Source organism: Manis pentadactyla, chromosome 1 (assembly GCF_030020395.1).
Source record: "Manis pentadactyla isolate mManPen7 chromosome 1, mManPen7.hap1, whole genome shotgun sequence".
Lineage (NCBI taxonomy): Eukaryota > Metazoa > Chordata > Mammalia > Pholidota > Manidae > Manis > Manis pentadactyla.
The window spans coordinates 12,403,920-12,426,244 of record NC_080019.1 but is presented as its reverse complement, the minus strand read 5'-3'; the positions used below and the strand labels follow the sequence as shown (position 1 = coordinate 12,426,244).

Genomic DNA, 22,325 nt, shown 5'->3' with positions numbered 1-22,325 from the left:
CATTGATTCCATATGAATTTGTTTTAGAGTCATAAATGTGCTTTTTCTTTTAAAAATTTTATATGCATATGCATTTATGTCTATGTGTATATATAGGTTCATAATAAATATTTGATGAAATAGTTAAAATAAAAAAGAACCCCATTGTCTATCCAAGTTGACTCACTTCCTAAGGCTCCCTGACAGCTGAGTTCTCACTGTGCCTTGTGTATTCCTAACTGACATCAGTGGACCAAGGACATCGGCATTTCCATTGGCTCTTCTCTCTTGCTCCTTGAGGCAAGAGACCATGGCTCTGGCGTCACTGTGGGGGACAGTAGCTCAGGAGAAGAAAAGAGTTTTAAAAGAACATTCTAGCCTTAGAAAGTAAAATGCAGCTACATGTGCCTCCTCTCACCTTTTCTCCTGCTTTTATACTGACTATAATGCCAAAATGTCTCAAGATGCAAACTGACATCAAAACTTAGTGCTGAAGCACAATAGACTGGTTCTCTGGCTATGTGAAATTTAAAAAACTACAGACAATCATTATTTGAGTTACATGGCAATGAAAATAGTTTATTACTTTCTATATTTCTGCTTTTGAGAGACGGGAGGTAAAGATATTTTGTTACATAATTTCCTTTTCATAATTGTCCAAAATGTGACTTGGACGTGGTCATCAACCATGTCAAGAGAGATTATATTTTAACAATGGGGTGAAAAAGATTATTCTAGAAACACATTTCCTAGGATTGGTGAACTGAAACAGAAGACATGCGCACTAGTGGAAGTTTGATCTCTGTGTTATGTAATCTTCCTGAAATCAATCTGGACTTCTGAGTTTAGAGTTCAAAGAGAATAATGTTAGACTTGAAAATCATTGGTCACTTGACTTTTGCAGTTTTTTCTTAATTTTGAACTCTGACAGAGGTCAGGTAAATTTGAGTGTTTTTGCACTAAAAAAGTTTTGTCAATTATTGAAGTATGATATACAAACATGCACAAATCCTAAGTGTACTTAGAGCTTGAAGAGTTTTCACAAAGGGAACATGGCTTGTGTAACAAGCGTCCAAGTCAAGAAACAACATTACCTGAAATTAGTGTTGAGGTAATTTTCTTTCAGGAAGGCTATGAAGATGATATATTTTCTAAGTCCCTTTGATTCTATGAATATCCCTCTGTGACTTTCACACATAATATAAATTATTTGGTTGTATGCAAAATTTGCAAGTCACAACCTTTTGTCCTGAAGAATTCTATACATATTATTCCAATGATTTTGGAATTTAATATTCTTGGGAAAAGCTACAGATGATCATGATTTAAGCTTTTTCTTTGTCCTTGTAGTTCAAACATTTTTTGAGAATGGGCCTTTTGATTAGCTTTTCCTGAAATGCAGCAATCCAATTTTAGTGTGTTTAAACAAGCCTTTCTACATAGCTGAGAGAAGTTTTCCTATTTAGAGTCTTTTTCCTGTCACATTTGTTCTAGTTTTTTGTTCAGCAATAGTATCAACTCTTATTTTCTTTCCATCCTTTCTCTGTATATCCTCATTTCTCATCATTTTCATATTTGTCCTTTGCATTCTAAAAGGGCTTTTCTAGTTTTTCTTCCATATTACATACTGCATTTTTAGCACTTTGATTTCTACTGTTTGCTCTTTCCTAGCAATTCGTCTTTATCTAAACTATCTTCCTTGCGTCTCATCATTACTTATTGCTTCCATTACAAAGAGGCCATGATGTCTTGCTTTTTGTTTCATTAAAATGTCTTCTGGATCTTATCATTTTCAGTGCTTTTTCAGTGAGTCCTTGAGATGGTATTCTTTTTCCCTTGCAATGCAGAATCTATCCTTTTTTAAACTGGTGATCCCAAGGTCCTGTTCAGTGTTTGGTACATAGTAAGTGTCCTTAAATATTTGTATTCTTTACTTAAGCTTGAGTGAAGTGAGTTATGCCTGGGCTGACATCACTGGAAACCTGGCTCAGGTGAGATTATTGGCTGAGCACCTACTATCCTGAAGATCAATCATTCCAGGAGACCAAGGCAGAAACTCAAAGTCACTGCCACTGTAATTTATTATTTAAGGCAAGTAATTAAGATTTTGATGAAAGAAATTAAAGGAGACACAAACAAATGGAAAAATGTCCTGTGTTCATGAGTCAGAAGAATTAATATTGTTAACATGTCCATACTACCCGACTTCATCTATAGAGTCAATGCAATCCAATGGCAATTTTCACAGAAATAGAAAAAACAATGTTAAAATTTGAATGGTTCCACAAAAGACCTTGAACATCTAAAGCTATCCTGAGGAAGAACAAAGTTCAAGGCATCATACTTCCTGATTTCAAATGATACTACAAACCCATAGTAATCAAAATATGGTAAAGTACTGGCATAAAAATAGACACAAACCAATAGAACAGAATCAAGAGGCCAGAAAAAAACCCTCACATAAACAGCTAATGTTTGGCAAGGGAGCTGCGATACTTTTCAATAAATGGTGTTGGGAAAACTGGGTAACTACACACAGAAGCATGAAATTAGACCTCTATTTTATACCACTCACAAAAACTAACTTCAAATGGATTAGAGACTTAAACCTAAGACCCTAAGCCATAAAATCCTAGAAGGAAACATAGGGAAAAAATTCCTTGATATTGGTCTTGGCAACAATTTTTTGGATATCACACCAAAAGCATAAGCAACAAAAAGCAAAAATAAGTGGGACTACATCAAACTAAAAAACTTTTGCACAGCATAAGAAACAACAAAATAAAAGGCAACCTACTGGAATAGGAGAAAATATTTACAAATCATACATTAGATAAAGGATTAATATCCAAAATACATAATAAACTTATACAACTTAATAGCAAAAAAAAAAAAGGCTGATTAAAAAATGGGCAGAAGCACTGAATAGTTGCTTTTCAAAGAGGACATACAGATAGCCAACAGGCACATTAAAAGGTGCTTGATGTCATTAATCACTGGGGAAATGGAAATTAAAACTACAGTGAGATATCACCTTACACCTGTTAGAATGGCTATCATCAAAAGGCAAGAGATAACAAGTGCTGGTGGAAATGCGGAGTAAAGGGAACCCTTATGCATTGTTAGTGGGAAAGTAAGTTAATACAGTCACTATATAAAATGTATAGAGGTTCCTCAAAAAATTAAAAATAGAACTACAATATGATTCAGCAGTCCCACTTCTGGGTATATATACAAAGGAAATGAAATCTCTATTGTGAAGAGATATTTGGACTATCATGTTCTTTGCAGCATTATTCACAATAGCCAAGATAGGGAAACAACCTAAGTGTCTATCAATGGATGAATAGATGAAAATGTGATATGTGTTATATATAACATATGTATATTAATGCTATGGGGTAATCATATATATATTATTCTGCCATAAGGGAGAGGGAAATCCTGCCATTTGTCACAACATGGATGGACCTTGAGGATGTTATGCCAAGTGCAGTTAAAGAGACAAGTACTGTATGATACCACTTATATGTGGAATCTAAAGAAAGCCTAAGTCATAGGAGCAGAGTAGAATGGTGGTTACCAGGACTGGAGGGTGAGCGAAATGGGGAGATGTTGGTCAAAGAGTACAAACTTCCAGTTATAGGATGAATAAATTCAGAGGATCTAATGTACAGCATGATGATTATAGTTAATAATACTTTATTATATACTTGAAAGTTGTTAAGAAAATAGATCTGAAACATTCTTGTTATAAAAAAGAATGGTAATTTATGTGACATAGTTAATGCTATGGGGTAATCATTTTGCAGTATATAAGTATCAGATCAGCACTTTGTATACCTTAAACTTATGTGGCATTATATGTCAGCTGTATCTCAAAGCTGGTGGGGAAAAGATTACTTCAGCTGCTTTAAAGAGCCAAGAATACAGGGGGAAAAAAGAGACTAGTTAGAAAGTTATTGCAGTAATCTGGGAGTGACCATTGTTGCTGGACTGGGGTAGCACTGATAGAGATGCTAAAAAATGATTGAATCCAAATTATATTTTAAAATTAGAGTCAACCATTATGCTGATAAACTGAGTCCTAGGAATATCAGGGAAATAGGGATTAAAGTGGGACTTCCTAGGTTTTTGGCCTGAGAAACTGATGATTGGGTAGTTTCATATATTTAGATGGAAGACTAGAGGTGGCATGGGAAAGTAAGTTCAATTTGGGTATGTTAAAATTTCTAGTGTATTGAAAAAGAATTAACACATACCATTGTATAAGTTTAAGGCATACAGTGTGATGATTTGATTTACCTATATTGTGAAATGATTAATCAGTAGGCTCAGCTAATACCTATCTCCTCATATAGATAACAACAACAAAAAAAGAATGAAGAAGAAAAAAGGAAAACAAAATTTCTCCTGATGAGAACTCAAAATCTACTCTTAACACTTTCTTTCCTATATATCATATAGCAGTGTCCACTATAGCCATCATGTACTTTAACCCCTAGTACTTATTTATGTTTTAACTGGAAGTTTCTATTTTTGACCAATTTCCCCTATTTCCCCTGCCCCAGCCCCACCTGTGGCCTCTGGTAACCACAAGTCTGATCTCTTTTTCTATGAGTTTGATTTGTTTGTTTGTTTTTAATTCCACATATAAGTGAGACCATGCAGTATTTTTCTTTCTCTTAATTCACTTTCTATAAAGGATTTCCTCATTTTTAGTGGCTGAATATTCCATTGTGTCTATTAAACATCAAGTAGATGTTAAATACATTGTTGGATTTAAAAATCGAGTTCAAAGAGTTTAGTCTTATCAGTTTTTAGAAGGTTTGTGATGAAACCCTTGGTTATATTTGTAACAATAGTTCTCTTTATGATCATGCTGCAGATTATGTTAATTATGAAATAAAATCATTTTCATAATTCCTAGTTTCATTTTTAAAAATAAAATGTCAACTTGTTCCCCCCCACTACTACTTACATGAAATTTTTTTTATGTGGTATGTCATTACATGGTATATTCTAGTAGCAATCATTGAATAATAAGGACCTCCTCTACTCTTGAAAAAAAATGTGCTGTAGTTTTATAATCATTGAATTACCACATTTCTGGATAAATGACTTTTTGGTTCATAGTCATTTTTTTTTTTAAGTCTGTGCTGCTGTTCTGAGAACTTTTAATCCCTCTGTTAACCTTATTTTCTCAATGGTAAAGGTTGTAGTTTACAAAATAACAGACCTATATTAAAGATGAAGGGACCGTTCCTCTTCACCCACGAAGTGATGATAACATATAACCAATAAATCAGTAATTTGGGTGCTGACTCTAATGACATTTTGATTCCTTCATTAAAAAATGCCTAGTTTGGTTAGTTTAATTTTTTTTAGCAAACAAAATATCTGTAATTACTTACTAGCCTTGAAAATCATTTGATACATTTTCTTTGAAATTTGAAAAAATAGTGCAAAGACATTGTTTTGGAAGGACAGCAGCTTTATAAATGCAGTAAGAGGCAATGTATAGCCACAGAAATGAAGATCGGAAACTGGTGCATGGCAGTCAGTCGTTTGTAATTTGAAAGGGTGAAAGAACTGAACCTCTGTATTACAGTTCATATACTTCATAGTTTCACTAAAGCATGGATAGGATGTTAGAGGCTAAAACATTTGTTCATCTGCCTGCATAGTCTATGTATTTAGATTTGTATTTTCTATTAGTGAAGGCCTGGGTGCCATTAAAAGCAGCTGACATCAGCTTTTCTGAGTGTCTTTACTGAGAAGACCCTTTAAACCATTTCTTGCTTCATTCTAACACCCATGTTAGTGTGACAAGAATTGCTGGGGCACCTGTTGGCAGTGCAGGTGCCTGTGTGATTATCCCCAAAGGTTCTGATTCCGTCTGAGGCCCAGGAATCTACATTTTGAACAAGTACCTCAGTTTATTCTGATAACTGTTGCCCCTGGATGAGTACATTTAAATCAGGATACTTGAGAGTAAAAGGGGACACACTAATAGTTAAATCAGAAAAAAATAAACTGAGAATATCCCAATGGGCTACTCGGACATATGGTTACTCTGCCTCTGGAACATTTTTTTAAAAAATAGAAGTTTAAAGTTGGAGAGTTCCTGATATTTCCTTTTATGACCAAACTTAGCTGGATTACCTTTAGTGTTCTCAGGATCATGGCTGCTCCCACTCTTCTATGAACCAGCCTCAACTATAATGTGTATAGAACTACCTAATAAGAGAAAGGAAGTGGAATTCAGGACTTCTAATCATAGCTGGAGGAGGTCAGATGGAACCCTCTCCTTTAAAGTTGAAGTTTATTTTTTCCTGATTTGAAGGACATTGATTTTGTTTGCCCTTACTTAAAAATTTAGGACTCTTCTGGAACTTTCTGTTATGTATGTTGTCTCAAGCTAATCTTAACTCTAAGCTCTTAGGGTTCCTGGCTCAGCGATGACCTGTTTCTTTTAGGTGGGCATAATCCCCTTGATGGGTCTCAACCTTGCTTTTGCTTTCATTTAACTAAGTGACTTGTTTTGTTTTGAATAAATTGCAACTGAAGAATTTGAGAGAAAGAAAAAAAGAACCTTCCTAAATTTCTTCCTCAGGAGCTCTTTAGGTTGTCACTTCTTCCATAACGTTTATGTTATATAAGGAAAATTAATTTCCTATTTTGTAAACTGTTCTTTGATTACAACTGAGTACTACTGAAGGAAAAATAATTTTTATTAGTAGTAATAATACTACTGGTAGAAGTAAAATAATAACTGGATTGTTGTCTCTGGTAGTGCCTCTATTTTATAATACTTTTTTGTCAATTCCAACATATTTTGATCTTAATGTTATTTCATTTTGCTTTTAGTTTGTTGACCACTTTCTTTGATTTACAATGTGGGAATTCAAAACAAGCCAGCTTTCTATGTACTTCATTTCAAAATTGGGAAAGGGCAGATTAGCTAAGCCAAAAATTGAGAATAAGAATTTGAAAACCAAAAAGAGGTTAAAGTAACTGTGAAAAGAATGATTTAGGTGTGCAATTTTTTATTTCTCTATTTTTTTTGGGTCATCATTTCAGACAACTGGTGTTTTGCTGAAGTCATGCAGAAAATTAGATTAAGTATAGCCCTTGTTTGAGCCACATACAGATTTCTCTAAAGAAAGTGTCTCTGAACGGGTAAGATTCCTCAAGGGAGGAACAACCTAAGACAGGCACAGTCGCTGGGGGGTCATCAGGTGAGAAATTGGGGATCAACAGAGGTGAGGCTTAGAACCTCACCCCCCCTGTTCTGAGAGAAATCTTCTGCATATGTGGATGTTTTATTGCCCTTGTCTAGCTTGGATTAACACATAGTCTACAGGCACACACCTGATCATCTACATTTGCTCTCTTACAACACTAAACTATGTTTTCTACCTTTATGTTGTATCTACCTACCACCTCAGCATCTTATTAAAAATAATAAAGAGAGAAATGTGGTATCCACATATAAATCAAGTATAAAAATCAAATGTGTATTCATATTTGAACTGACTGTTTATAGTTCATAATGCATGAGCAAAACCAAAAGTTTCTGTGATGACTGCCCTTGTGCTGTTCACCATGTAACTTATTCACTATGTAAGAATTTGTTCTCCATGTAAGAACTTGTTCGTTATGCTTCAGAAGATTGGAGACTGACGAAAATTAGGCTTGGGGTGGATTAATGATTGTGCATTGAGCATTGACTCCCCTATACAGAATTTTATTGTTGTTAACAACCATTTGATCAATAAAAATGAGAGATGCCCTAACAACAACAACCAAGAAAAAGTACACACTTCCAATTGTAAAATAAATAAGCAACCGGGATGTAATGTATAGCATAAGGAATATAGTCAAAATATTGTAACAACTTGGTATGGTGATAGCTGGTACTTAGAATTATCATGTATATAAATGTTGAATCACTGTGTTGTACACCTGAAACTAATGTAATGTAATACTGTGTGTCAACTACCCTTCAATAAAAAATAATTATCTAAAAAAAAAAAAAAAAAAAAAAAGAAAGTGTCTCTGAGGCCTGTACCCTTTGTTTTGGTAATTCTTTCCACTTCTTTTTATTTTGAGGATTTCAAATGTATTACAAAAGTATAAAGAACAGTGTTATGAACTTCCAAGTCAACATCAACCGTCTTCGACAGTTCTTAACTCATTACCAATCTCTTTAAATCTATACCTGCTTATTCCCTGTCCCCCCAGTATTTTGAATCAAATCCAAATAGTGTATAATTTCATCTGAAAATTATCTCAGTACGTATCTCTAAACTATAAAGAATTATTTTTTATTGTAGTTAAGCACAACTGTAGTAACATCACATTTTAAAATGTAATTATAAAAAATTTAAGTGAATTTGTTTAGGACTAACTTGTCACTGTCTTAGAGTCTCACCAGATGAATAAATAAAAGATTCTTCGTAATATTTTAAGTTTGTTACATTTTAGAAGTAGGTTATCCTACTAAAATAGTATGTTGATATTTTATCTGAAAAACACAGATGAAGAATAATTTATCCTTCAAATTGGGATACTTTTGAGAGTGAAAGGGGATGCTGTTAGCATTTATGCTAGGAGAGCAGTTGAAATCTAGGACTGTCCTGAGTTAACTGGGATATAAATGGTTCCCTATCTCAAGGTAATATTTGCTGGTTGCATAGCTACTATCATTTTTTCAATGAGCTTTGAATAGTCAAAATGAGTTAAGATATAGCTAAGAGCATAATGAAACTTACCACAGGACTTTACTTGTAAATAATACAAAATGGTATGATTAGATGGAGTCTAAAATTTTTTTAAGTGTCTGCAGACTTCAAATTATTTCTTATTAACACTTGCATGAAGCTAGAAGTGGAACCACCAGAAAAAAATCCTGAATTAAAAAGAGCCCCTTTTGAATTTATAGACTTGCACCTGTTAGATCACAGGGAATCTAAGACTACATTATGCAGTAGGTAAATGAGGAGATGATAACCAATTTTATTATGTCAAAAATTTTTTTCTATCATAGTTGCTAATTAAGCATGATATTATATAAACTTTATATCCATTGTAAACTAAAGTTAGTTGTATTTCCAGATTAGAAAACACAACTAGACCTCTCATATCTGTTCTTTTCAAGTTCTCTGTTACTATAACAATTTATTTTCAGGAAGAGCTTCAACCTATTAGTGGTGTTCTTGTTATAAGTAATATTTTAAGAAACTACCTCTTAATAATAAAGAGTCATCTAAGATTACCCTGTAAGGAGTTTCTAAAACATATGGCTTCATTAGGTCAGTTCTTTGGAAGCAATAAATGCCCCCCCCACTTTTTTGAGGTGAATTTAGTTGAAATTTTAATTGATAAAGTTCATTCAATAATATATTTATCAATTGATAAAATGAAATAAAGTTGTTAAAAGCAGCGTAAACAGGATTTAACTGATAAAATGCAATAAAATATAAACTCCATGTAGGCAAGAACTTTGATTTTTTTTTTAGCTCTTCCCAATTCCTAAATCAATGCCTGACCTATGGTTCAATATCTATTAAATGCATGTTGAATAGTGAATGAGTAGGTAATTTTTACTGCTTATATGCATTAATCTATGGTCTTTAATTATGGAGTAATGCCAAAGACTGAAAAATGTATTGTTGCTGATTGGGGAAACCATGTTTCCTTATCTCCCTCTTCTTTATTAAGTTTGGAATTATCATTGGTTGCAATCTTCCAAACCAGTTTTCTAGATCTCTTAGGGATTATGTGACGTGCTCAATATTCTTTTAGCAAGTGCCTTTTTCTTAAAATTTTCAGTTTTTATTGTTGAAAATAAAAGATCCTGACAGAGGACCCCTGTGCTCCTTGGAGCCTAAAGGAGTTTTCATCCCAGGGACAGAGCTAGACTTAACAGCTCGGGCGCCTGTCTGCCTCTTCTCTTTTTTCTTTTTAATTAAGGTATCATTGATATATAATTTTATGGTAGTTTCAAATATACAACGCAGTGGTTCAACATTTACCCATATTATCAAGTCCTCAGCCCCTCCAGTGCAGTCACTGTCCATCAACGTAGTAAGATGTTACGGAATCATTAACTGTATTCTCCATGCTGTACTACTGTCCCTGTGACCAGCCTATACTGTGACTGTGAATTATTGTGCCCCTTAATCCCCTTTCCCCTCCCTCCCCAATGCCTCCCTTTTGGTAACCATTAGTCCCTTCTCCGTTTCTATGAATCTACTGCTAGCAATAAATGCCCTTTTAATGTTGTTATTTCTTTTCCTTCATTTCCTTTAATCACAGCTTCACTTTTAACTTTTCCATATAAAACTTAGATCATCTACTCCCTTGTCTTTTCCTTATTTACTGAATCATTTCAAGTCTTTTGTGTTTATATGTAAAACATAATAGTTTATACACACACATACACATGTATCTTAAACAATTTACTTTAACTGTGGCCTTTTTAAAAAGTAGAATTAATCACCTATAAGAGACAGTATCGTGAATTTTTTCCCATGTAGCTCTGGTGCTGTGGATGTGAAATCATAGTGATGTATTAGTTTTAATTTGTTACATAAAAGAAATGTGTCCGTGGTTGTTCTCTATACATTTAAGTATCTTAAATTACTGTTTTCTTTCTAGCTGTCCCCTTTCCTCCAACACAACGGCTTACTTTGAAGGAAGTGTTTGAAAATGGAAAACCTAAAATTGATGTTTTGAAAAACCATTTGGTGAGGGAAGGGCGACTGGAAGAGGAAGTAGCCTTAAAGATAATCAACGATGGGGCTGCCATCCTGAGACAAGAGAAGACTATGGTAGAAGTAGACGCTCCGATCACGGGTATTAGAAGTATTTGCTTGGTGGCATTTAGATTTGAGCTAATTTGTAAAATGATTTTGGATAACCAACTAAAATGTGTGATAATTTTTCTAGGAGTAATGAGACAGTCTTAGGATTGTTAGTATATTTGCTGCTCATTGAAGAAATACAATGTGAAATGTCTGATACTTTCAGGAGGGCTATTCAGAATTGATAGACTGACTATAGTTAAAGAGCAGTCGAAGCAAAAGCCCATGTGATTTCACTTAGAAGTTAAGCTGTGATCCTGTTGCTGTAACTCCCTTTCCTTTTTAGGACGTAATTTTTCCTTGCCTTGTGTCCTTTTTCCTAGTGTGTGGTGACATTCATGGACAGTTCTTTGACCTGATGAAGTTGTTTGAAGTTGGAGGATCACCTAATAATACACGTTACCTTTTTCTGGGTGACTATGTGGACAGAGGCTATTTCAGTATAGAGGTAATGAGTAAATGGATATGTTGGAACTATCATATTGTCTTAAAAAAATGTTTTTGTTTTCCATTCTTCAATAGAAATTAAAATGAGAGTGCCAGCAGAATTTATAAATTTTGCTACTTCCAATAATTAAAGTGATAGAGAAATGTTTTAATTGGTAAAAAAAAACTGTTCCTATTTTTAGCTAGTAGAAAGTTTGATATTTAGAAGGCTATGTTAATCCAACTTTGCAAATAAGTTAAATGTTTATGAACCTTTCCTTTTTGATAATAATGTACAAGCTGTAGTATAAAGTACATAAATTGCTATTCACCCTAAACAGGGTTTGGATTAGCTAATCTTGATTATACAACAGTAAGCTGCTGGGCTACAATTAACTCTTGGATTAACTGCCAGTGCTAAATAAGCAGGCACTTAGTTTATTATAGGAATAATTTCTGAAACCATTGCATATAATCAGCACTTAATAAGTGTTCATTGAAGGAAAAAATGATTGCAGTTAATGAAATGAAAACTCGCAATTCACTTTTATATATTTTGAAAATTGATGAGAGAAAAAGGGTTAGAATTAAAGTATAAGCTTTTAGGTACAAAAGGTAAAAATATTATAGAACCTAATGCATAGACTTGAGTACAGTAGAACCACAGCACATTAATATTTAATGTCCATTGATTCAGCTGTAGATGCTTGACAAATAAAAGAGAAAGAACTTTTGAAATATTCAGGTAACTGAATTTATAATGTGCCCAGAATAAGCATGAGATGAGAAATTGAGTCTGCTTGCTGTTTTTACATCTTTAGTTCTGCCTCTCCCTCATAGTGTGAGAATCTCACTGTAATAAGTATGTTTCTGGTGGTTGAAGGTTTATTGTTCATGCAGCATCATGATATTAAGTCAGCACCCCAAATATAAGTCATCTATCTCAGCTGGTGCCCAGCCAAAGAAGCAACAGTTTTCTAAAGCTGCCAGAAAAATAACTGTTAAGAGGCATAGATATTACTCTTAGGCGATCTAAATTTATGAATCAGAAAAATTCATTATCATCTACCAGTGCCTCAAATTCATTTAGTGTCATCTATGAGGACAAAAATTAATGATAGAAGCCAAGAAAATAAGCATTTTTTTCCTCTGCTGCTCAGTAAATTCCCAAGTTCTCTAAATAGGTACCTGGGATGTGTGGAGATAATACTTGCAGACTATTTCATTGAAAATCTTCCCTATTCCAAGCAACCTAAGGGTCCTTCGATAGACGAATGGATAAATAAGATGTGACACAATGAAATATTATTCAGTCATAACAAGGAAAGAAATCCTACCATTCACAACAACATGAATGGACCTAGAGGGTATTATGCTAAGTGAAAAAAGTCAGAGAAAGACGAATACCTATGATTTCACTTACTTGTGGAATCTAACAAACAAAACAAATGAACTAACAAAACAAAACAGAAACAGACTCATAAATACAGAGAACAAATTTGTGGTTGCCAGAGGAGCAGGGGACTTGAGATTGGGTGAAATAGTGAAGGGGAGTAAGAGGTACAAACTTCCAGTTACAAAATAAACAAGTTATGGCAATGTAAAGTAGAGCATAGGGAATACAGTTAATAATATTGTAATGCCTTTGTATGGTGAAAGAGATGGCAACTAGAACTACTGTGGTGAGCATTCTGTAATATATATACAGAATCACTATTTTGTACACTTGAAACTAACATAATATTGCATGTCAACTATACTAAATAAATTTTAAAAGGATACAAACATGGCTTAAACAAGAAAAGAAAAGCTTCCTTATTTCTATTCACATCATATTTCAGTAGATGGTAATTCAAAAATCTGGATGTTTGAAGGACACATTGAGTATTTACTTCTTTGCGTGTTTGCTAGCATGAGGAGGTTTTAGAGAGTAAAGAGAAGAATACAGAATTTAACTGAATTTTTTTTAATTAGTCATTTTATTTAAGAAACTTTAAAAAAAATATTGTACCAAATCATCTTCTGATTGTTAACTCACATCTTTAATATAATTTCAATGCATCAATATATTCAATAAAGCACACACATACACATACAAATCTACAGTGATCTTTGTATACACTTACTATATTCAGAATATTTTGTATTATATATTTATTCCCTAACTCATCAGCAAATGTTTCCTGAGTGCCAGTGTTGGCAGGCTCTGAGGATAAAAGAATGAATAAGATTCATGCTCTCTACAGGAGTTGACAGTCTAATAGAAACGATACACTGAGAATAGATCTTTCAGCATAATATGAAAATGCTAATTTAATTAACAATGTATTCTTCATATTAGAACCTAGCACAGTTCCCGACATGTAGTAGGCACTCAGTTAATACTTCCTGAATGAATTAATGTTAATAATCATAGTTTTTATTTGACTTTATTCTATTATTTGATGTTAGCTGACTTAACAGGTTTTTTTGTAATAGCTTAAGATATAAATGAACCTAAACTTTAAAGTGACAATGCTGGTTTATACCAGCTTTAAAACTCAACTGTGGAGAGTATATCTAGTATTATTTGGAAGTCACTTATAAACCACTAAGATTATAGGCTTCTGTAGACTACAATATTATGTAAGTATATACTTGAACAATAATTTTTTATCTATGTCCTTAATAAGTGTGCATATGACGTTTTTGTCAAATGGATGAAAATAAAGTAATGGAGGCCCCATTACAATTTTTTTGTTATAAATACTTCATTGTTTTACAGAAAAATTGGGAAATGAAAGCTTATCTAAGAAAACAAAGACATTTATAAATCAGAGATAATCACTGTTAACATATTTCCTTGCAGTCTTTTTTCTTCTTTTATATTTGTGTGTATATTTTTAAAGACAATTGAGGTCATTTTTTGCATTCTTTTTTGTAGTCTTTCTTCCCCTCATCATTGTATTGAAAGCATTTTTCTCTATCATTAAAATTTCTCTAAAAGTGTGGTTAATGGTATAAATACTATAATTTATTTCACCATTCTTCTATTGTTGAATAATTAGGTTTGTAGCAGGTACTATTTATTGCCTATATTTTCTCTTCTTCCTTATTATCAAAAGCTGCATTTTGTTCACATGAATGGGATTGGGGTTCAGGGAGAATCTTTGATTTCAGGGAGGCAAGGCCCTTATTCCAGGGCTAGGGAATAAATTCTGGTTGGTCTGAACTAGAGTCATGGCAATCCATTCCCTGTCACTAGTGATTGATGTACGGGTAAATTTGGGATCCTCTTTTTTCCAGTAATACATAAAGGGAACTCTGCTGGGTGATTTTTCTTTTTGTTGTATTTATGTTTTTTTGTGTGTTTTTTGAAACATTCTCTTTCCAGATGAAAAAGACTGTTGCAAGGTAAAAGCTTTTGAACCCCTATTCCACTATGTCATTTCAAATGTGGGTATGTAGCAGCCATTTTGTGACCATGAGAAGGTGCTATAACAGAGGATAAAAGTCAGACCTGCTGTGAATCACAGATCAAAGAGGTAGACAGGGCATGATTTCCTAGTGAGGATGCTGAGCTGATACACTAAACCTGGACATCTTACCTCCAGACTTGTTTTGAGATCCTTAAATGTCTTTATGGCGTCAGCTGTAGTTAATTGGATATTGTATCACTTGTACTGTAAGTGGTATAAGGTTGTTTTCCAGTTATTTCTGTTCTGCATACTGCTGCAGTTAACATCTTTTTGAATATATCTTTGATAGAATTTCTGTTACTTTCTTAGATCAGATTCTTAAAAGTGAAATACACTGGATGAAAGAGTGAACATTTTTAAGAATTTTGATAAGTATTGCCAAATTGGTTTCATAGAACCTTATTTCACCTAACTTTCTCCTTCTACACTGAAAAATTTCTGTTTCCTTGAGCCTATATGAGATAATCAAGGCATGGTGATTTTTATAATGCCCACTGAAGGACTGTTCTTTCCTGAAGCAATGTGGGCTTTGATTAGTCCACCAGGGATTGATTCAAATATTCCTGATAAAGTAGAATAGTAAAATTCCACTTTTTTATGAGCCTTTTGATGTTCCTTCTTCATATATACCTACTATAAAATACTCAGTAGCCAGGGATGCTAAATTTTAGTTTTATGTAATTGATTTTTGCAGTAAGAAAAGGTGTTAAAGGGAACATTTTCAGTGTGGGATATATTGTACTAAATGCACAGGAGCCACTAAGAAGAAAATGTTATCAGATGCCAGGTGATGTAAATGTTATGAGATGATGAATTAATGGAAAATTGTTGACATGTAGAAATGATCTGTGAGATGGAATAAAAATTCTGTTCATATAGAAATAAAGAAGCAATTGAGTGAATAGATCTTCTGGTAATCATGACCTTCTAGTTGAATTGTACAAGATAATCATACAGTTGTATCCTGATTGTAATATAAGGAAATAAAACTTGAGATTAGGGGCTGAGAAGTGTATCAACCAAATTACATTGTTGTATGGTTATGGATTTTGCTTTTATATGTCTTATTATTTCAAAGAGGTGAGTTCTTTTTAGGAGTCAGAAATAAAGACCCAAATAAATCAAAAGATATATCATGTTCAAGTATATTTGTATGTGTCTATATATTTATTTTTTATAAAATGTTTATTTTGCAGTGCATATCTCAAATAAAATATACATATATTTCAATCCAACAATTCCATTTTTGAGAAATTATATTGCAGATGTACTCATAATTATGTACAATGACATATGAATAGTTTGTCACAATAATTGTGAAGTTCTATTGGCATTTATTTAATGAGCAGAGTCTGGGGATACAAACACCCTGTAATATGCAGAAGACTCCAGGTCTAGTGTATCAACAACAGTTATGCTTTTCAAATTGTCAGTAGAACTTGTGTTGAGAAGCATTGTTAAATTCTGGGTGTACGGAGATGAATAAGCAAAGCCAGACCCTCACTGTGTTTTCTGCTAGGGCTAAAAGGGGACAGGAGTAGCTAGTGTAGGTGGAGATCAGGGAGGGCCTATTTGAGAGGTATTTGGTGGGAGACTTGAGTGGTCTGAGGGAGTGAGCTGTGCGTGGACGCAGAGGTGGGGGGATGAAGACATTCTAGGCAGAGGGCACATCAAGGGCACAAGCTCTGAGGCAGGAGCGAGCCTGAGGCAGTCTGCTCACAGTAGCAAGACCAGTGTGGCTGCACAGAACAGTGACGACGGGGAGGATGCAGGCCGTGCATCCGAGAGACAGGCAGGGTGAGAGGGTGACAGGCCTTGTAAACGACAGGAAGGAGTTTGGGTTTTATTCTGAGTAATAGGGAGCCTTTGGAGATCCACCCTTCCTTCCGTCCTTTCCTTCCTCCCTCCCTCCCTCCCTCCTCTGAGGCATTTGGACTCAGAATTTTGAGGTCTATCCTTTTGGGGAGGTGGGAAAAATCTCAGTTGAATTAATCAAGCTTTTCAGGTCATGGCATATTTATTACCAGTCTTTACAAAGTCCCTGTGTTTTTACTTTTCTGTGACCTCTGTTTTCCATAACTCCCTTTCCCCCATAATACATGTTTCTATTGTATATGGTATATACCTGAGAATACATATCATACATCATGTTAATTTTTTAATATCAGATTTTTGTGGATAAAGTATTTTAACTTTATTCAAATGTTATGGTGCTATTCAGTGGTTCTCAGACTTCAGCATGCATCATAATTATCTGGAAGGGTTGTTCACAGTTTCCTGGTCCCACCGCAGAATTTCTGATTCATTAGGTCTAGGGTATAGCCTGAAATCTGTATTTCTAAGAAGTCCCCGTGTGATGCTGATGTACCACATTTTGGGATGAATGTGAGCGCATTGAGAACCACTGCTGTATTCTATTATCTGTTGATTTGGTTTTCACTTATTCTTAAGGTGTCTGTAGGTTGCTGTATGTCTCTAGTTCATGGTCTTCTGCTTGCTGTATAGTAACAATAGTATATGTCCATGACGTTTTAGTTCTCTATTAGTGGTGGACACCTAGGTGAGATTTCTTTCTCCAATTTCTTTCTACGATGAACACTACACTGATGAGCACCCTGATATAAGTCCACTTATTGTTCCATGTTTGTTCCTTTGTGGCTTATGTACAAGAGTGGGATTGCTAGAGGAAATGGCACGTACCTTCATACCTGAACTGAGAACTGCAGATCACTGCAGAATAGCCATACCAGTCCAGTCCATGGTCCTGCTAGTAGCACCTAAGAGTTCATATGTCCTCACTTCCCTTTCTCCAAAATTTGGTTTTATCCCATTTTTTTCTAATATTTACCAAAATGATAGGTATAAAGTTACATGCTAGTTGATTTAATTGCTTATTTGGGGTGGGGGGCACATGTAAAACATTACTATGGCTCTAGAGGTCAAAGCTATCCCAAAAGGTAAGCTCTGAGAAGTGTCACTCCTTCCTTATTCCTCCTAACCAGTTCCTAGTCCCACTTCTTGCCGTCCCTTTCCTCTGTGCCCCTGTGTAGGTAACAGATCTCTTCAGTTTCTGATTTATCTGTCCTGTATTTCCTATGCACAAATGAGCAAGTACACATGTATTTCTTATATCCCCTTCTTTATTACAAAAACAATAGTATACTATAGATACTTTGATTTTTTTCACTAAACACTGTATCATGGAAGTGAGCTGAAGAAGACCTCACCCACATGTTTTCTTCTAACCTTGTATGGTTTCATTTCAATATATTTAGATCCCTTATCAATTTGTCATTTGTTATGTATTTAAATGAGATATGGATCTATTTTTTTTTTGAAATGGCACCAGTTGTCCCAGAGACATTTACTGAGAAGTCCATCATTATTACTGCAGTGACTTAGGGTGCCACCTTTATCATATACCAAATTTTTATATGTACTTGGATTAATTTCTGGATTTTATTCCACTGGTATACTTAAACTTACATGTGCCAGTACTACTGTTTTAATGATATGTTTTAACATCCAGGAGGGCTAATCCCAACTACTTATAATTTCTCTTTTTCAGTGTTCTGGCTGTTTCCTAACTCTTCTTGCATGTTTATTTTTCCACGTAAAGTTTAGTATCAACTTGTCTGTCTCCATAAAATAGTTTGTTAGTATTTTTATTGGAATTGCAATGATTTTATACATTAGGAAAAACTGTAATCTTTTAATACTGAATCATCCTATCCAAGAACAGGTTCATAACTTTCCATTTGTTCATGTCTACTTTTGTGTCTTTCAGGAGTGTTTTACATTTTTCCTGCTACAAGTTCTGCACCTTTTTTGTTAAATTTATTCTTACATGTTTAATCATTTTTGCTGCTGTTGTAAATGGAGTTTTCTCTACCATGTGTCCTATTTATTGTGTATATGACAGCTATTGATTTTGTATGTTAATTCTATATCCTGCTATGTTACTGGATTCTTTTATTACTTGAATTCATTTATCAATGATAATGAGATTTTCAGGTATGTTATTATGTTATATCATCTACAATAGAGATAGTTTTATTTTTTCTTTACCCATTCTTAAGCCTCTAATTGTTTTCTTTTGTCTAATTCAATTGGGCAGTTACCTCTAATACAATCTTGAATAGTTAGAGGAGATAGTTATCTGTGCTTTGTTCCTGATTTTAGTGGAAATGTCTCTAGTGTTTCCCCATTAAATAAAATACAGCTTTTAGGATTGAGGTACATATATATATATGGCAGGGGGGGGGTTGGCTTTGTCACAGAGTTCTAGATATTTGGATAGAATATGGGAACAGAAATTAAGGAGAGACTTCTGTGAAGGCTACTTCCTGTGCTTTGTCAAATTCTAGGGCAATAGCGTATCACATTCAAAAGATGGAAAGTTTCATGTTTCGTCTTGGGACTATAGCAATGAGATATGCCATTACAAGGCATTTGAAATTATATAGATTGTCTTTATGCATATTATCATGGTCACAAATGAAATGTTATCCTTGATTTGTCTTGTAGTGTGTGCTGTTTTTGTGGAGTTTAAAGATTAATCATCCTAAAACATTGTTTCTGCTTCGAGGAAATCATGAATGCAGGCATCTTACAGAGTATTTCACCTTCAAACAGGAATGTAAGTATAATCACACTTCTCTAGAACATCTTTGGCTACCTTTTAGCCAGTTCAAAGTGAATCAAACATAAAGAAAAAAGAAATGAAAGAACTCAAAGCTTTCCTGTTCTGTTTTTCTTTTCTGGTAAGACCCAAGATTCTACCTTTCAAGGCATTTATTTTGAAAATGACTTTTGGGTTTACATCTTTTGTTTATAAAATAATACATTTACGATATATGGAAAAGTCCAAAGAAGATAAAAATTATCCACAATCACACCACTTAAAAATAATAACTATTGCCTAACTATTTGGGACATAGACTTCTGTTCTTCTTTGGATAGTTAAACACAGGGCTTGTTTGGGAGGACTTGCCCCAGGGTATTTCCACTTAATGTTTCTTGTTTCCCCAGATACTGATCTACTTATAAGACCTACATCTTTATTTCATTCATGTCATCTCCTCAGAGATTTTCTTTCCTGGGTTGCGTTTTCTAAATTTAGTGATTTTCTTCAGATAAATCCACTGAAGTGGAATTGCTGGGACTGATGATATTACCGTTTTGAAAAACCTCTATACTGCTTTCCTTAGTAGCTGTGCCAATTTGCAGTTCCACTAGCAGTATTTGAGGGTTCCCTTTCCTCCATATCCTCACCAACACTTGTTATTTCTTATCTTGTTGATACTAGCCATTTTGACTGCTGCAAGGTAATAAGTTTCATTGTGGTTTTGATTTGCATTTCCATGATGATTAATGAAGTGGAGCATCTTTTCATGTGTCTATTGGCCATCTGTATGTCTTTTTTGAAAAAATGCCTTCAGGACCTGTGGCTATTTTTTAATTGGATTATTTGTTTTATTTTGGTCTTGAATATTATATGAGATCTTTATATACGTTGAATATTAACCCCTTATCAGATATATCATTTGCAAATATCTTCTCCCATTAAGTAGATTGCCTTTTGTTGACTGTTTCCTTTGTTGTGCAAAGCTTTTTAGTTTGATGTAGTCCTACGTGTTTATTGCTTATTATTTTCTGTTTCCTTTACCTAGGGATACGTATCATGAAAAAATTTACTAATGCCAGTGTTCAAGAGTTTACTGCCTTGTATATCAATTTAAAAAAAGGGGGGGACATAAGAAAATTTAAAAAAAAATTACTGCTTATGTTCTCTTCTAGGATTTTTATGGTTTGGGGTCTTCTGTTTAGGTCTTTAATCCATTTTAAGTTTATTTTTGGGGTATAAGACAATGATCCAGTTTCATTCTTTTGTGTGTGGCTGTCCAGTTTTCTCAATAACATTTATTGAAGGGATTGTCTTTTCTCCATTGTACTTTCTTGCTTCCCTTGTCATATATTAATTGATCACAGTCTGTGGCATCTTGCTGCACTGATGGACAGTGACTGCATTGGGGTATGGGTAGGGATTTGATAATATGGGTAAATGTAATAACCACATTGTTTTTTCATGTGAAACCTTTATAAGAGTGTATATCAATCATACCTTAATAAAAAATTTATTGAAAAAATAAATAAATTGATCACATAGGTATGGGTTTATCTCTGGGCTCTCTGTTCTGTTCCATTGGTCTGTGTGTATGTTCTTCCAGTATCATGCTCTTTTGATTACTGTAGCTTTATAGTAGTTTGGAATCAGGAAGCATGATACCCCCAGCTTTGTTCTTTTTTCTCAAAATTACTTGGACTATTTGGGGTTTTTTTTGTGTGGTTCCATACAAATTTTAGAATTATTTTCTCTAGTTCTGTGAAAAATGCCCTTGGTGTCTTGATAGGGATTGCACTTAATCTGTAGATTGCTTTGGGTAGTTTAGCCATTTTAACAATATTGTTCTTATCCATGAGCATGGAATAACTTTCAATTTATTTGTATCTTATACAGTTTCTTTCATCATTGTCATACAGTTTGTAGAGCATAGGTTTTTCACCTCCTTAATTAAATTTATTCCTAGGCATATTATTCTTTTCGATCCAATTATAAATGTAATTGATCTTTTAATTTATCTTCCTATTATTATTTGTATTTAGAAACACAGCATATTTCTGTATATTGATTTTGTATCCTGTGGCTTTACTGAATTCATTCATTAATTCTAATAGTTTTTTAGTGGAGTCTTTAAGGTTTTTCTATACATAGTAGTGTGTCATCTACCACTAGTGACAATTTTACTTCTTCCTTACCAACTTGGATGCCTTTTATTTATTTTTCTTGTCTGATTGCTATGGCTAGGACTTCCAGTACTATGTTGAATAAAAGTGGTGAGAGGGGGCATCCTTGTCTTGTCCTGATATTAGGGAAAAAGATTTCAGCTTTTTGCTGTGAGTATGATGTTAACCATAGGTTTGTTATATATGACCTTTATTATGATGTTGAGGTGTGTTCCTTCTGTACCCACTTTGTTGAGAGTTTTTATCATGAATGAATGCTGAATTTTGTCAAATGCTTCCTTAGCATCTGTTGAGATGATCATATGGTTTTTATCCTTCCTTTTGTTAATGTGGCATATTATGTTGATTGATTTGCAGATATTGAACCATCCTTGCATCCCTGGAATAAATCCCTCTTGGTCATGGTGAATGAACATTTTAATGTATTTTTGAATTCACTTTGCTAATATTTTGTTGAGGATTTTTGCATTATACTCATCATGGATATTTTTCTGCAATTTTTTTTTTTTTGTAGTGTCCTTGTTTGCTTTTGGTATCAGGGTGATGGTGGCCTCACAGAGTGAATTTGAAAGATTTCCTTCCTCTTCAATTTTTTGGAATAATTTGAAAAGGATAGGTATTAACTCTTCTTTAAATGTTCGGTAGAATTTTCCTGTGAAGCTATTTCATTTGGGAGTTTTATTAGGAGTTTTTGATTACTGCTTCAGTTTTGTTATTACTAATCAATCTGTTCAGATTTTCTATTTTGGGAGATTCCATGTTTCTAGGAATTTATCCATTTCTT

The 22,325-nt window shown here is 33.9% G+C and overlaps 1 protein-coding gene across 6 annotated transcripts in view; it reads left to right on the top strand.

Moving 5' to 3' along the window:
• Positions 1–22,325, top strand: part of PPP3CC (protein phosphatase 3 catalytic subunit gamma) — a 77,919-nt gene that overhangs the window by 23,361 nt on the left and 32,233 nt on the right. For all 6 annotated transcript variants that reach the window (XM_036888852.2, XM_036888850.2, XM_036888857.2 and 3 more), the window contains 3 exons: positions 10,645–10,842; positions 11,174–11,298; positions 19,262–19,373. In XM_036888852.2, the coding sequence (XP_036744747.1) occupies positions 10,645–10,842; positions 11,174–11,298; positions 19,262–19,373 (435 nt within the window). The remainder of the gene's footprint in view (positions 1–10,644; positions 10,843–11,173; positions 11,299–19,261; positions 19,374–22,325) is intronic.